We start from the raw sequence: 16213 nt of genomic DNA, 5'->3' as shown, positions 1-16213 counted from the left end.
GATTCGGTGGACATGAAAATTTTTCTGACGGAGGTCAGGAAATCAAGGATTTTATCCATCTGCCGAGCTCTTCATTCCATTCCTCGGCCGTCAGTGGCTCAGTGTATGGAGGTAATCGGCTTAATGGTAGCGGCAATGGACATAGTTCTGTTTGCTCGCTTGCATCTCAGACCACTGCAACTATGCATGTTCAAACAGTGGAATGGGGATTATGCAGATTTATCTCCTTAGATAAATCTGGACCAAGAGACCAGAGATTCTCTTCTTTGGTGGTTGTCACAGGATCATCTGTCCAAGGGAATGTGTTTCCGCAGGCCAGCGTGGGTCATAGTGACGACGGACGCCCGCTGGGGTGCAGTCTTGAATTTCCTGAAAGCACAGGGTTTATGGACTCAGGAGGAGGCTCTCCTCCTGATAAATATTCTAGAACTGAGAGCGATATTCAAAGCGCTTCAGGCGTGGCCTCAGCTTGCATCGGCCAGATTCATAAGATTCCAGTCGGATAATATCACGACTGTAGGATATATCAATCATCAGGGGGGAACAAAGAGTTCTCTAGCGATGATAGAGGTTACCAAAATAATTCGATGGGCAGAGACTCACTCTTGCCATCTATCAGCAATTTATATCCCAGGAGTGGAGCACTGGGAAGCAGATTTTCTAAGTCGTCAGACTTTTCATCCGGGGGATTGGGAACTCCATCCGGAGGTGTTTGCACAATTGATTCAGCAATGGGGCACACCAGAATTGGATCTGATGGCGTCTCGTCAGAACGCCAAACTTCCTCATTACGGGTCCAGGTGAAGGGATCCTCAGGCAGTACTGATAGATGCTCTAGCAGTACCCTGGTCGTTCAACCTGGCTTATGTGTTTCCACCATTTCCTCTCCTTCCTCGTTTGATTGCCAGAATCAAACAGGAGAGAGCTTCGGTGATTTTGATAGCACCTGCGTGGCCACGCAGGACTTGGTATGCAGACCTGGTGGACATGTCATCTCTTCCACCATGGACTCTGCCACTGAGACAGGACCTTCTGATTCAAGGTCCGTTCCAGCATCCAAATCTAGTTTCTCTGCGGCTGACTGCTTGGAGATTGAACGCTTGATCTTATCCAAGCGGGGTTTCTCGGAGTCGGTCATAGATACCTTGATTCAGGCTCGAAAGCCTGTCACCAGGAAAATTTATCATAAGATATGGCGTAAATATCTTTATTGGTGCGAATCCAAAGGCTACTCATAGAGTAAGATCAGGATTCCTAGGATTGGAGAAGGGACTATCAGTTAGTTCCTTAAAGGGGCAGATATCTGCTTTATCAATTCTACTGCACAAACGTCTGGCAGATGTTCCAGACGTTCAGTCGTTCTGTCAGGCTTTAGTTAGAATCAAGCCTGTGTTTAAACCTGTTGCTCCGCCATGGAGTTTGAATTTAGTTCTTAAAGTTCTTCAAGCGGTTCGTTTGAACCTATGCATTCCATAGATATTAAGCTTCTATCTTAGAAAGTTCTGTTTTTAGTTGCTATCTCTTCGGCTCGAAGAGTTTCTGAACTATCTGCATTGCAATGTGACTCGCCTTATCTTGTTTTCCATGCTGATAAGGTGGTTTTGCGTACCAAACCTGGATTCCTTCCTAAGGTTGTTACTAATAGGAATATCAATCAGGAAATTGTGGTTCCTTCTCTGTGTCCTAATCATTCTTCTCAGAAGGAGCGTCTGTTGCACAACCTGGACGTGGTTCGTGCTTTGAAGTTTTACTTGCAAGCGACCAAAGATTTCCGTCAAACGTCTTCTTTGTTTGTTGTCTATTCTGGAAAACGTAGAGGTCAAAAAGCTACGGCTACCTCTCTTGCCTTTTGGCTGAAAAGCATCATCCGTTTGGCTTACGAGACTGCTGGACAGCAGCCTCCTGAAAGAATTACAGCTCACTCTACTAGAGCGGTGGCTTCTACATGGGCTTTTAAAAATGATGCTTCTGTTGAACAGATTTGTAAGGCTGCGACTTGGTCTTCGCTTCATACCTTTTCCAAATTTTCAAATTTGATACCTTTGCTTCTTCAGTGGCTATTTTTGGGAGAAAAGTTCTTCAAGCAGTGGTGCCTTCTGTTTAACCATCTGTCTTGTCCCTCCCATTCATCCGTGTCCTGTAACTTTGGTATTGTATCCCACAAGTAAAGGATGAATCCGTGGACTCGTCTTACCTTATAGAAGAAAAGTAAATTTATGCTTACCTGATAAATTAATTTCTTCTATGGTAAGACGAGTCCACGGCCAGCCCTGTCATTTGAAGACAGATTATATTTTTTTGATTTAAACTTCAGTCACCTCTGCACCTTGTAGTTTCTCTTTTTTCTTCCTGTACCTTCGGTCAAATGACTGGGGGGTGGAGCTAAGGGAGGAGCTATATAGACAGCTCTGCTGTGGTGCTCTTTGCCACTTCCTGTTAGCAGGAGGATAATATCCCACAAGTAAAGGATGAATCCGTGGACTTGTCTTGCCATAGAAGAAATTAATTTATCAGGTAAGCATAAATTTACTTTCTTATTTACTTATGTGCAAATGTGACATTAGAGCATACGATATGCGGCCGTTTTCTTTAACTTTGCGCTCTTTCTAATTGTGGCGTAGTTAATATTCGGCCGGTCACGTGACTTCTGGTTTCACCTGTATACAGAGCGGAGCGTCGTGCTGTGACGTGCTGACCTCAGTCTTGCTGATTGGAGTTTTGTAGAAGTGCTAATCTCTGCTGGAGAGGCTGCTCTGCTTTCTATATCCTGTTATTAGTGGGATACTCATTCCGGGAATGGTAGGAGACTCAGACAGGCGCTTAGCTTCTTGTCTGAGGTGGGGTATTAAACTTTACCTTAAGTTTAGTCTGTGTTCTAAACCTATCATTTTGCTCATTTTTAAGTATTTACATTTTATTTGCATAATCTTTAATTTGTTTTTTAATGGGAGTTAATTTCCATAGCTATGGACTCAGCCCATATCTATGGGTAAATGTTTATTATATTTTGAGAACCAAATTATTTTGCCTATTCAATTTTGTTCTTCATTTTTAGCTAAGACTTTAAAATTTAAGGACAAATTACTCCCTTCTGAGCCAAGTGTCTCTCAGGATACTGCTGTGCGTGATATGCCTCAGCTTTCTCCTCAAATGTCCTAAGCTTTAATGGTTTCTCACTCTATGCCTTCTGTTTCTCAACAACCTCCTGTGGCTATTTATTTACCTGGGGATTTTGCCCCTCAAATTAATTCTGCAATTTCAGTGGCTTTGTCTGCTTTCCCTTCTTCGGTTAAGCATAAGAGGAAATCTAAACATTTGTCTTCTAATAAAGCTTCTGACCCCTCTAGGTCTGCTTTAGCCATTTATCAATTGTCTGATGAGGAAAATACTTTAGTATCTTCTGAAGGTGAAATCTCAAACTCTGACACTTTAGCAGAAAAATCTTCAGAATCTGAAGAGGTTAATTTTAGATTTAAGCTTGAACACCTCCGGTTATGACTGAAGGAGGTTCTAGCTACTTTAGACGACTCTTAACCTTCAGTTGCTGTCAACCCCACAAAGTCTTCTAAACTGGATAGAGTTTATGATTCTCCATCTTGTGAGAAAGATTTCCTGTTCCAAGAAAGATGTCTGAAATTATAGCTCAGGAATGGGATAAGCCAGGGATTCCTTTTCCCCTTCCCCATTATTTAAAAAGATGTTTCCTGTTGCTGACTCTATTCGTGATTCATGGCGCACTGTGCCTAAAGTAGAAGGAGCTAGTTCTACTCTTGCTAAGAAAACTCCCAGAGGATAGTTGCTCTTTTTAGGATCCAATGTATAAGAAGCTAGATGCTTACTTAAAAAAGATGTACATCCATCAAGGATTACAGTGGCAACCTGCAACGAGTATTGCCACGGTTGCGGGAGCAGCATCTAATTGGTGCGATGCCTTGTCCGATCTTATTTCAGAGGAAACTACAGTAGAGGAGATCCAAGATAGGATCAAAGCCCTTAAACTGGCCAATGCCTTTATCTGTGGTTCAAACATGCAGATAATTAGACTGGGAGCTAAGATGTTTAGCTTCACTGTACTAGCCCACAGAGCTCTGTGGTTAAAATCTTGGTCAGCTTATGTTTCTTCAAAGGCCAAGCTCTTGGCTTTACCTTATAAAGGTAAGATTCTGTTTGGACCTTGTCTAGCAGAAATAATTTCTGAGATTGCAGGTGGAAAGGGATCTTTCCTTCCTCACGACAAGAAGAATAGACCTAGATGTCGGTAGTCTTCAAATTGTCGTTCCTTTCACAACTTTAAGGGACAGAAGTCCTCCTCTTCCTCTTCCAAACCTGACCAATCCAGGTCCACTTGGAAATCCAGTAAGCCCTGGAATAAGGGAAAACAAAACAAGAAGCCTTCCGCTGACTTTAAATCAGCATGAAGGGTCCGCCCCCGGTCCGAGTTTGGATGAGGTGGGGGGCAGGCTTTCTCTTTTTTCGACGGGCTTGAATACGCGATGTCACAGATCCATGGGCTGTGGACATAGTATCCCAGTGTTACAGGATAGGATTCAAGTCTTGCCCTCCAAGGGGCAGATTTCTCCTGTCAACATTATCCTCAAACCAGGTAAAGGAGGAGGCCTTCTTAAAATGCGTAAAGGACCTATCCTCCCAAGGTTTTATTGTATCAGTACCTCTAAGGGAACAAGGTCTAGGATTCTATTCAAATCTATTTGTGGTTCCCAAAAATAACTTTTCGTCCCATCCTAGATCTCAAGTGTCTCAATAAATACATCTGGGTTCTGTCCTTCAAGACTTTTCATTCCATTGGTCCTGGAGGGTCAGTTCATGCTGACCATAGACCTGAAGGACGCGTACCTACATGTTCCCATTCACAGGGATCAGCACCAGTTTCTCAGATTTGCTTTTCTGGAAAAGCATTTCCAGTTTGTTGCCCTTCCGTTTGGTCTGGCCACGGCTCCCAGAATATTCACAAAGGTTCTGGGAGTGCTATTGGCAGTAGTCAGATCCCAGGGAATTGCTGTGGTGCCTTATCTAGACAACATTTTAGTTCAGGCGTCATCTTTTCAACTAGCACAATCTCATACAGAGATGTTGTCTTTTCTACGTTCCCACGGGTGGATGGTGAATCTGGAAAAGAGTTCTCTAGTTCCATCAACAACAGTATGTTTCCTAGGGACAATAATCAATTCCCTCTCCATGAAGATTTTCCTGACGGAGGTCAGAAAATCCAAGCTTCTTGCTTCCTGCCTTTCTCTCCAGGCTGCCTTTCATCCATCATTTCCTTTGCTCAGTTCCATCTGCGTCTGCTGCAACTTTGCATGCTCTGTCAATGGAACGGAGACCATTCCGATTTATCGCTGAGGATAAATCTGGACCCTCTTACAAGAGAATCTCTCTTGTGGTGGATGTCACTGGATCATCTGTCTCGGGCACTTGCTTCCTGAGACCTTCCTGAGTTATTGTGACAACAGACACCAGCCTTTCAGGCTGGAGAGCTGTTTGGGGTTCTCTGAAGGCTCAGGGCCAGTGGTCTCTGGAAGAGTCTTCTCTTCCCATAAACATCTTGGAGTTGAGAGCAATCTTCAATGCTTTGACAGTTTGGCCTCAATTATCTTTAGTCCGGTTTATCAGATTCCAGTCGGACAACATCTCCTCAGTGGCTTACATCAGCCATCAGGGAGGAACTCCGAGTTCCTTGGCCATGAAGGAGGTGACTCTCAAGTGTGCAGAAGCTCACAATTGTCTTCTGTCTGCCATCCACATTCCAGGAGCGGACAATTGGTAGACTGATTTTCTGAGCAGACAGCAGACCTTTCATCCCGGGGAGTGGGCTCTCCATCCGGAAGTGTTCTCTCAGATAACCCTCAGGTGGGGGGCTCCAGAGTTGGATCTGATGCCGTCCCGCCAAAATGCCAAGGTTCCAAAGTACAGTTCAAGGTCAAGAGATCCTCAGGCCGTTCTGATAGATACTCTAGCGGTTCCTTGGATGTTCTCTCTGGTTTACCTGTTTCCTCCGTTTTGCTCTCCTTCCACGTGTCATTGCTTGTATCAAACAGGAGAGAGCATCGGTAATTCTAATAGCTCCTGCATGGTCTCGCAGGATCTGATTTGCGGATCTGGTACGGATGTCATCACTACCTCCCTGGAGGTTACCTCTGAGGAAGGACCTTCTAATTCAGGGTCCTTTCCTCCATTCAAACCTAGATTCTCTGAAGCTGACTGCTTGGAGATTAAACAACTAGTTCTATCTAGACGTGGTTTTTCTGACTCAGTCATTGAAACTATGCTCCAGGCTTGCAAACCTGTTACTCGCAAAATTTACCATAAGGTATGGCGTAAATATCTTTATTGGTGCGAATCTAAGGGGTTCTCCTGGAGCTGGGGGAAGATTCCCCGGATTTTGTCTTTTCTTCAGGATGACCTGGAAAAAGCGTTTATCTGTCAGTACTCCTAAAGGGTCAGATTTCTGCTCTATCTATTCTTTTGCACAAACATCTTGCAGACTTACCAGATGTTCAAGCCTTTGTTCTGGCCCTAGTTAGATTCAGGCCTGTGTTTAAACCTGTTGCTCCCCCGTGGAGCCTTAATCTAGTTATTAAAGTTTTGCTGCAGGCATCATTTGAGCCGATGCATGTTGTTGATATAAAATTGTTATCTTGGAAGGTTTTGTTTCTTCTTACTCTTTCTTCCGCTCGCAGAGCGTATGAGCTTTCAGCTCTGCACTGGGATTTCCCGTACCTTTATTTTCATGCTGATAAGGTGGTCCTTTGTACTAAATTGGGTTTTCTCCCTAAGGTGGTGTCGGGTCGAAACATTAATCAGGAAATGTTGTTCCTTCTTTTTGTCCTAATCCTTCTTTTCATAAGAAACGTCTTTTGCATAACTTGGATTTTGTGCGAGCTCTAAAGTTTTACTTACAAGCTACTAAAGATTTTCGGCAATCTTCTACCCTGTTTGCTGTTTTCTCTGGAAAACGTAAGGGTCAGAAGGCCACTTCTTCTACTCTGTCTCTTTGTTTGAAAAGTTTGATTTGTTTGGCTTAGGAGACTGCTGGACAGCAGCCTCCTGAAAGAATTACGGCTCATTCCACTAGTGCTGTCTCCTCATCTTGGGCTTTCAAAAATAAAGCTTCTGTGGAACAGATTTGCAAGGCGGCTACATGGTCCTCTCTGCATATATTTTCCAAATTCTACAAATTTTATATTTTGCCTCGGCTGAGGCGTATTTTGGGAGAAAGGTTCTTCAAGTGGTGGTGCCTTCTGTTTAGGTCCTCCTGCCTTGTTCTCCCTCCCTGTTCATTCCGTATCCTCTAGCTTGGGTATTGGTTCCCACTAGTAATTGGAATGACGTTGTGGACTCTCCATGTCTTAGGAAGGAAAACCAAATTTATGCTTACTTGATAAATTTCCTTTAATTCCGGATATGGAGAGTCCACAACCCCACCCTTTATTAAGACAGTTATTTTTGACTAAACTTAGGCACCGCTACACCTTTGTGTTATTCATTTCTCTTGTTAGGTGTATCCAGTCCACGGATCATCCATTACTTTTGGGATATTCTCCTTCCCAACAGGAAGTTGCAAGAGGATCACCCACAGCAGAGCTGCTATATAGCTCCTCCCCTAACTGCCATATCCAGTCATTCTCTTGCAAGCTCTCAACATAGCTGGAGGTAGTTAGAGGAAAGTGGTAAAATATTGTTAGTTTTTTCTTCAATCAAAAGTTTGTTTTTAAATGGTTCCGGAGTGTACTGTTTTATCTCAGGCAGCATTTAGAAGAAGAATCTGCCTGCGTTTTTCTATGATCTTAGCAGAAGTAACTAAGATCCACTGCCGTTCTCACATATGTCTGAGGAGTGAGGTAACTTCAGAGGGAAAATGGCGTGCAGGGTATCCTGCAATAAGGTATGTGCAGTTAAGTTTTTCTAGGGATGGAATTTGCTAGAAAATGCTGCTGATACTGGATTAATGTAAATTAAGCCTAAATACAGTGATTTAATAGCGACTAGTATCAGGCTTGCTATCAGAGGTATATACTCTGATTAATGTGCAATATAAAACGTTTGCTGGCATGTTTAATCGTTTTTATATATGCTTTGGTGATAAAACTTATTGGGGCCTAGTTTTTTCCACATGGCTGGCTTTATTTTTGCCTAGAAACAGTTTCCTGAGGCTTTCCACTGTTATAGTATAAAAGTTACAGTTGGTGCAATTAAAATTACAAACTGTGACATTCAGCTTCCCTCAGCAGTCCCCTGCATGCTATAGGACATCTCTGAAGGGCTCAAAAGGCTTCAAAAGTAGGAGCTGTGGCAGTTGTTATGACTGTTTAAAAAACATATGTTTTGTTTTGTTAATCTGTTTTTTGTATTAAGGGGTTAATCATCCATTTGCAAGTGGGTGCAATGCTCTGCTAACTTGTTACATACACTGTAAAAATTTCGTTAGTTTAACTGCCTTTTTTCACTGTTATTTCAAATTTTGGCAAAATTTGTTTCTCTTAAAGGCACAGTAACGTTTTTTTTATATTGATTGTTAACTTGATTTAAAGTGTTTTCCAAGCTTGCTAGTCTCATTGCTAGTCTGTATAAACATGTCTGACATAGAGGAAACTCCTTGTTCATTATGTTTAAAAGCCATGGTGGAACCCCATAGGAGAATGTGTACTAAATGTATTGATTTCACTTTAAACAATAAAGATCAGCTGTTATCTTTAAAAGAATTATCACCAGAGGATTCTGACGAGGGGGAAGTTATGCCGACTAACTCTCCCCACGTGTCGGACCCTTTGACTCCCGCTCAAGGGACTCACGCTAAAATGGCGCCAAGTACATCAAAGACGCCCATAGCGATTACTTTGCAGGACATGGCGGCAATCATGGATAATACCCTGTCAGCGGTATTAGCCAGACTGCCTGAATTCAGAGGAAAGCGCGATAGCTCTGGGGTTAGACGTAATACAGAGCGCGCAGATGTTTTAAGGCCCATGTCTGATACTGCGTCACAATATGCAGAAGCTGAGGAAGAGCTTCAGTCTGTGGGTGACGTCTCTGACTCGGGGAAACCTGATTCAGATATGTCTACTAAAGTTAAGCTTGAGAACCTCCGGGTGTTGCTTGGAGAGGTTTTAGCTGCTCTGAATGACTGTGACACAATTGCAGTGCCAGAGAAATTGTGTAGACTGGATAAATACTATGCGGTGCCGGTGTGTACTGACGTTTTTCCAATACCTAAAAGGTTTACAGAAATTATTACTAAGGAGTGGGAAAGACCCGGTGTGCCGTTTTCCCCCCCCTCCTATTTTTAGAAAAATGTTTCCAATAGACGCCACCACACGGGACTTATGGCAGACGGTCCCTAAGGTGGAGGGAGCAGTTTCTACTTTAGCAAAGCGTACCACTATCCCTGTCGAGGACAGTTGTGCTTTTTCAGATCCAATGGATAAAAAATTAGAAAGTTACCTTAAGAAAATGTTTATTCAACAAGGTTTTATCCTGCAGCCCCTTGCATGCATTGCTGCTGTCACTGCTGCTGCGGCGTTCTGGTTTAAGTCTCTGGAAGAGGCCTTTCAGACAGCTACTCCATTGACTGAAATACTTGACAAGCTTACTTAAGCTAACTAATTCTTTTGTTTCTGATGCCATTGTTCATTTGACTAAACTAACGGCTAGGAATTCTGGATTCGCCATCCAGGCGCGTAGGGCGCTATGGCTTAAATCTTGGTCAGCTGACGTGACTTCAAAGTCTAAATTACTTAACATTCCCTTCAAGGGGCAGACCCTATTCAGGCCTGGTTTGAAGGAAATTATTGCTGACATTACTGGAGGTAAGGGTCATACCCTTCCTCAGGACAGGGCCAAATCAAGGGCCAAACAGTTTAATTTTCGTGCCTTTCGAAACTTCAAGGCAGGTGCAGCATCAACTTCCTCTGCTACAAAACAAGAGGGAACTTTTGCGCAATCCAAGCCGGCCTGGAAATCTAACCAGGCCTGGAGCAAAGGCAAGCAGGCCAGAAAGCCTGCTGCTGCCTCTAAGACAGCATGAAGGAACGGCCCCCTATCCGGCAACGGATCTAGTAGGGGGCAGACTTTCTCTCTTCGCCCAGGCGTGGGCAAGAGATGTTCAGGATCCCTGGGCGTTGGAGATCATATCTCAGGGATATCTTCTGGACTTCAAAGCTTCCCCCCCACAAGGGAGATTTCACCTTTCGAGATTATCTGTAAACCAGATAAAGAAAGAGGCATTCTTACGCTGTGTGCAAGACCTCCTAATAATGGGAGTGATCCATCCAGTTCCACAGATGGAACAAGGACAGGGATTTTATTCAAATCTGTTTGTGGTTCCCAAAAAAGAGGGAACCTTCAGACCAATTTTGGATCTAAAGATCTTAAACAAATTCCTCAGAGTTCCATCGTTCAAAATGGAAACTATTCGGACAATCCTACCTATGATCCAGGAGGGTCAGTACATGACCACAGTAGATTTGAAGGATGCTTACCTTCACATACCGATTCACAAAGATCATCATCGGTTCCTAAGGTTTGCCTTTCTAGACAGGTATTACCAGTTTGTGGCTCTTCCCTTCGGGTTAGCTACAGCCCCAAGAATTTTTACAAAGGTTCTGGGGTCTCTTCTGGTGGTCCTAAGACCACAGGGCATAGCAGTGGCCCCTTATCTAGACGACATCCTGATACAGGCGTCAAACTTCCAAATTGCCAAATCTCATACGGACATAGTGTTGGCATTTCTGAGGTCGCATGGGTGGAAAGTGAACGAGGGAAAGAGTTCTCTATCACCCCTCACAAGGGTTTCCTTCCTAGGAACTCTGATAGATTCTGTAGAAATTAAAATTTACCTGACGGAGTCCAGGTTATCAAAGCTTCTAAATTCCTGCCGTGTTCTTCACTACATTCCGCGCCCTTCGGTGGCTCAGTGCATGGAAGTGATCGGCTTAATGGTAGCGGCGATGGACATAGTGCCATTTGCGCGCCTACATCTCAGACCGCTGCAATTATGCATGCTCAGTCAGTGGAATGGGGATTACACAGATTTGTCCCCTCTGCTAAATCTGGATCAAGAGACCAGAGATTCTCTTCTCTGGTGGCTATCTCGGGTCCATCTGTCCAAAGGTATGACCTTTCGCAGGCCAGATTGGACAATTGTAACAACAGATGCCAGCCTTCTAGGTTGGGGTGCAGTCTGGAATTCCCTGAAGGCTCAGGGATCGTGGACTCAGGAGGAGAAACTCCTCCCAATAAATATTCTGGAGTTAAGAGCAATATTCAATGCTCTTCTAGATTGGCCTCAGTTAGCAACCCTGAGGTTCATCAGATTTAAGTCGGACAACATCACGACTGTGGCTTACATCAACCATCAAGGGGGGACCAGGAGCTCCCTAGCGATGTTAGAAGTCTCCAAGATAATTCGCTGGGCAGAGACTCACTCTTGCCATCTATCAGCGATCCATATCCCAGGTGTAGAGAACTGGAAGGCGGATTTTCTAAGTCGTCAGACTTTTCATCCGGGGGAGTGGGAACTCCATCCGGAGGTGTTTGCTCAATTGGTTCATCGTTGGGGCACACCAGAATTGGATCTCATGGCGTCTCGCCAGAACGCCAAGCTTCCTTGTTACGGATCCAGGTCCAGGGACCCAGAAGCGACGCTGATAGATGCTCTAGCAGCACCGTGGTTCTTCAACCTGGCTTATGTGTTTCCACCGTTTCCTCTGCTCCCTCGACTGATTGCCAAAATCAAACAGGAGAGAGCATCGGTGATCTCAATCGCGCCTGCGTGGCCACGCAGGACCTGTTATGCAGACCTGGTGGACATGTCATCCTTTCCACCTTGGCCTCTGCCTCTGAAACAAGACCTTCTACTACAAGGTCCTTTCAATCATCCAAATCTAATTTCTCTGAGACTGACTGGAGATTGAACGCTTGATTTTATCAAGGCGTGGCTTCTCCGAGTCAGTCATTGATACCTTAATACAGGCACGAAAGCCTGTAACCAGGAAAATCTACCATAAGATATGGCGCAAATATCTTCATTAGTGTGAATCCAAGAATTACTCATGGAGTAAGGTTAGGATTCCTAGGATATTGTCCTTTCTCCAAGAGGGTTTGGATAAAGGATTATCAGCTAGTTCTTTAAAGGGACAGATTTCTGCTCTGTCTATCATTTTGCACAAGCGTCTGGCAGAGGTTCCAGACGTCCAGGCATTTTGTCAGGCTTTGGTTAGAATTAAGCCTGTGTTTAAACCTGTTGCTCCTCCATGGAGCTTAAACTTGGTTCTTAAGGTTCTTCAAGGAGTTCCGTTTGAACCCCTTCATTCCATTGATATCAAACTTTTATCTTGGAAAGTTCTGTTTTTGATGGCTATTTCCTCGGCTCGTAGAGTCTCTGAGTTATCAGCTTTACAATGTGATTCTCCTTATCTGATTTTCCATACAGATAAAGTAGTTCTGCGTACAACACCTGGGTTTTTACCTAAGGTAGTTTCCAACAAGAATATCAATCAAGAGATTGTTGTTCCATCATTGTGTCCTAATCCTTCTTCAAAGAAGGAACGTCTTTTACATAATTTGGACGTAGTCCGTGCTTTAAAGTTTTACTTACAAGCGACTAAAGATTTTTGTCAAACATCTTCCCTGTTTGTTGTTTACTATAGACAGAGGAGAGGTCAAAAGGCTTCGGCAACCTCTCTTTCTTTTTGGCTTCGGAGCGTAATACGCTTAGCCTATGAGACTGCTGGACAGCAGCCCCCTGAAAGGATTACAGCTCATTCTACTAGAGCTGTGGCTTCCACCTGGGCCTTTAAAAATTAGGCTTCTGTTGAACAGATTTGCAAAGCGGCGACTTGGTCTTCGCTTCATACCTTTTCAAAATTTTACAAATTTGATACTTTTGCTTCTTCGGAGGCTATTTTTGGGAGAAAGGTTCTACAGGCAGTGGTCCCTTCCGTTTAAGTACCTGCCTTGTCCCTCCCTTCATCCGTGTACTTTAGCTTTGGTATTGGTATCCCACAAGTAATGGATGATCCGTGGACTGGATACACCTAACAAGAGAAAACATAATTTATGCTTACCTGATAAATTTATTTCTCTTGTGGTGTATCCAGTCCACGGCCCGCCCTGTCCTTTTAAGGCAGGTCTAAATTTTAAACTACAGTCACCACTGCACCCTATGGTTTCTCCTTTCTCGGCTAGTTTTGGTCGAATGACTGGATATGGCAGTTAGGGGAGGAGCTATATAGCAGTTCTGCTGTGGGTGATCCTCTTGCAACTTCCTGTTGGGAAGGAGAATATCCCACAAGTAATGGATGATCCTTGGACTGGATACACCACAAGAGAAATAAATTTATCAGGTAAGCATAAATTATGTTTTTCTATTTCCCTTTGGTCGAATGGCTGGGGATTACGGGTAGGGGAGTGACACTTAACAGCTTTGCTGTAGTGCTCTTTGCCTCCTCCTGCTGGCCTGGAGTGATATTCCCACTAGTAATTGAATGATGTTGTGGACTCTCCATATCCGGAAAGAAAGAATTTTATCAGGTAAGCATAAATTTTGTTTTTTCAAGTTGTTAGTGTTGGATTTAACTGTTTTTCTTTCTTCTCTTAGGAATCGGTATGGACACATGCGTCATTCCATTAAGACACGGTGGTCTTTCTCTGGTTCAGACTACAGATTACATATATCCTATTGTAGATGATCCTTACATGATGGTAGGTAAAACTATATATAATGGTTCCTCAAGGGACATTTTACTCAAATATTTTCTCCCCTTTAATTTGTTCCCAGTGATCCACTTTACTTGCTGGAGTGTATTAAAATTACAAGTATTTCCTTTACCCTTATATTGGCATTTGAAATAGTCGATTTAGCTTGTGGCATCCCCACTTATTCTGAAAGTTTCTGGCCTTTGGTCCAAGCTATAGATAAGCTGTGTAAACACAGCCAGCAGAAAAAATACACTCCCAATGGGGTATAGAAGAGTCAAGGTAATAAAATGTTAATTTTCATTGTTCTCTCCAAGTATTCGTCTTTGTTTTACGGACACATATAAGATAAAGAAGCATGTATATGTACACATATATGTGATAAAGTAATGATCTGATTATACCTACAAGCTCAACCGATTTTATTAGGTTGTGGCTTCAAAAGGGACACTCAGGTCAAAATAAAATTTCATGATTCAGATACAGCATGTAATTTTAAACAACTTTCCAATTTAATTCCATTATAAAAAATGTGCACAGTCTTTTATATTTACACTTTTTGAGTCACCAGCTCCTACTGAGCATGTGCAAGAATTCACAGACTATACGTATATGCATTTGTGATTGGCTGATTGCTATCACATGGTACAGGGGGAGTGGAAATAGACATAAATTTAAAATTTGTTAGAAAGAAATCTTACTACTCATTTGAAATTCTGAGTAAATGTTATTGTATTGTCTTATCTTGCATTTGTTGATTATGCAAATATACTGTGTTTACTGGTCCTTTGAAGGGAAAAACTAATTTACAGTATTGTCCCTTTTAAAATGCTTTGCATAGTAAGTGATGTAGCAGAAGTATACTCTCTGCATATGTGATACTGTAAGGCTTCTTTAGTGAAAATGATCCCCTTTGTTTTAAGATTAACTGTTTCCTAATGTGTTAATGCACTTAGTGTACTAAAAATGTTCTGCCCTTTAAAATGTCATTTAAAGGACCAGAAAATACAGTAGATTTGCATAATAAACAAATGCATGATAACAAAACAATGCAATAGCACTTAGTCTGAACTGTAGTAGATTTGTTTCTGACAAATGTCAAACGTATTTCTTTTCCCACTCCCCCTGTATCATGTGACAGCCATCAGCCAATCACAAATGCATATACTGTACATACAGTATATTCTGTGAATTCTTGCACATGCTCAGTAGGAGCCGGTGATTTAAAAAGTGTAAATATAAAGAGACTGTGCACATTTTAATGGAAGTAAATTAGAAAGTTGTTTAAAATTGCTGCTCTATCTGAATCATGAATCATGATTGAGACAGAGCAGCAATTTTAAACAGCTTCCCAGTTTACTTATATTATCATGTTTGCTTCTTTTCTGGGAATCCTTTGAAGAGTAAACCACAGTACACTACTGGGAGCTAGCTGAACACATCTGGTGAACCAATGACAAGGGGCAAATACTTGCATTCAACAGCCAGCTCCCAGTAGTGCATCGCTGCTACTGAGCCTACCTAGGTATGCTTTTCAACAAAGGATACCAAGAGAACGAAGCAAACTTAATAGGAGAAAATAGGAACATTTTTACAAATGACATTCTCTGACTGAATAGTGAAATTTTAATTATGAAAAAATAAAATAAAAAATAAATATGTAATGTATGAGGTATGTCCCATCTAAAGTCTTATTGTCCTATACCTGTCTTCCTAGGGGCGAATAGCTTGTGCAAATGTACTAAGTGACCTGTATGCTATGGGAGTAACTGAATGCGACAACATGCTGATGCTTCTTGGTGTTAGTAATAAACTGACTGATCGGGTAAGTGTATTTATTAAAGATGAATATGCACAGATACTGATCTAAACATCCAGTATAAAACCTTTTAAAAACTTACTTAGAAGCTCCCAGTTTAGCTCTTTTGATGAGGTAGTCTGGGACACCCACTGAAAGGTGCTGGGTAAACAAAAAGAGCAGACACTTCCCCCCTCCACTTCCCTGCATATGAAAAGACACATAACATAAACAGGAGCCAGCAGGAGTCTGTAAACACATGTATACATCTGACACTGTGGGGTTTCATTAGGAGTCTGAAAATCAGCACAATGTTATTACAAAATGGCTATATAAATGGATCATCTACAAAAGATTTATGCAAATAAAAATCTAATGTCTCTTTAAACACAAAAGCTGCACAATAAATGTACCTTTGTATCTTGCAATGAATAATGCAACATTTTGGTCCCATTGGTAAATTGTTTTTTTTTGGTGTTCTTTCCCCCCCCCCCCCCCAATGATTCCCTTATCAACCAGAACAAAAGGACCTTTGCTAACCAATCACAAACTTATACGCAAAAATATTTTAAGTGTTGAATGTATATAGCAATAATGTTATATTTTGTTTGCTGCCTAATACCTCTGAAAACTGCTTTCTCTCAGGGAGGCTTAGTTTTATACTGTTTTCTACTTATCTGTGAACTAGTCTTCACCTTCCAC

General features: G+C 42.4%; 1 protein-coding gene across 2 annotated transcripts in view; it reads left to right on the top strand.

Annotated features, from left to right (window-relative positions):
* The window catches only part of SEPHS1 (selenophosphate synthetase 1), a 153834-nt gene that overhangs the window by 47354 nt on the left and 90267 nt on the right, over positions 1 to 16213 (top strand). For both annotated transcript variants that reach the window (XM_053716487.1, XM_053716486.1), the window contains 2 exons: positions 13616 to 13719; positions 15431 to 15538. In XM_053716487.1, coding sequence (XP_053572462.1) covers positions 13616 to 13719; positions 15431 to 15538 — 212 coding nt within the window. The remainder of the gene's footprint in view (positions 1 to 13615; positions 13720 to 15430; positions 15539 to 16213) is intronic.

The sequence above is a fragment of the Bombina bombina genome, chromosome 6 (genome assembly GCF_027579735.1).
Source record: "Bombina bombina isolate aBomBom1 chromosome 6, aBomBom1.pri, whole genome shotgun sequence".
In the NCBI taxonomy this organism is placed as follows: domain Eukaryota; kingdom Metazoa; phylum Chordata; class Amphibia; order Anura; family Bombinatoridae; genus Bombina; species Bombina bombina.
This window is presented reverse-complemented; position numbering and strand designations above follow the sequence as displayed.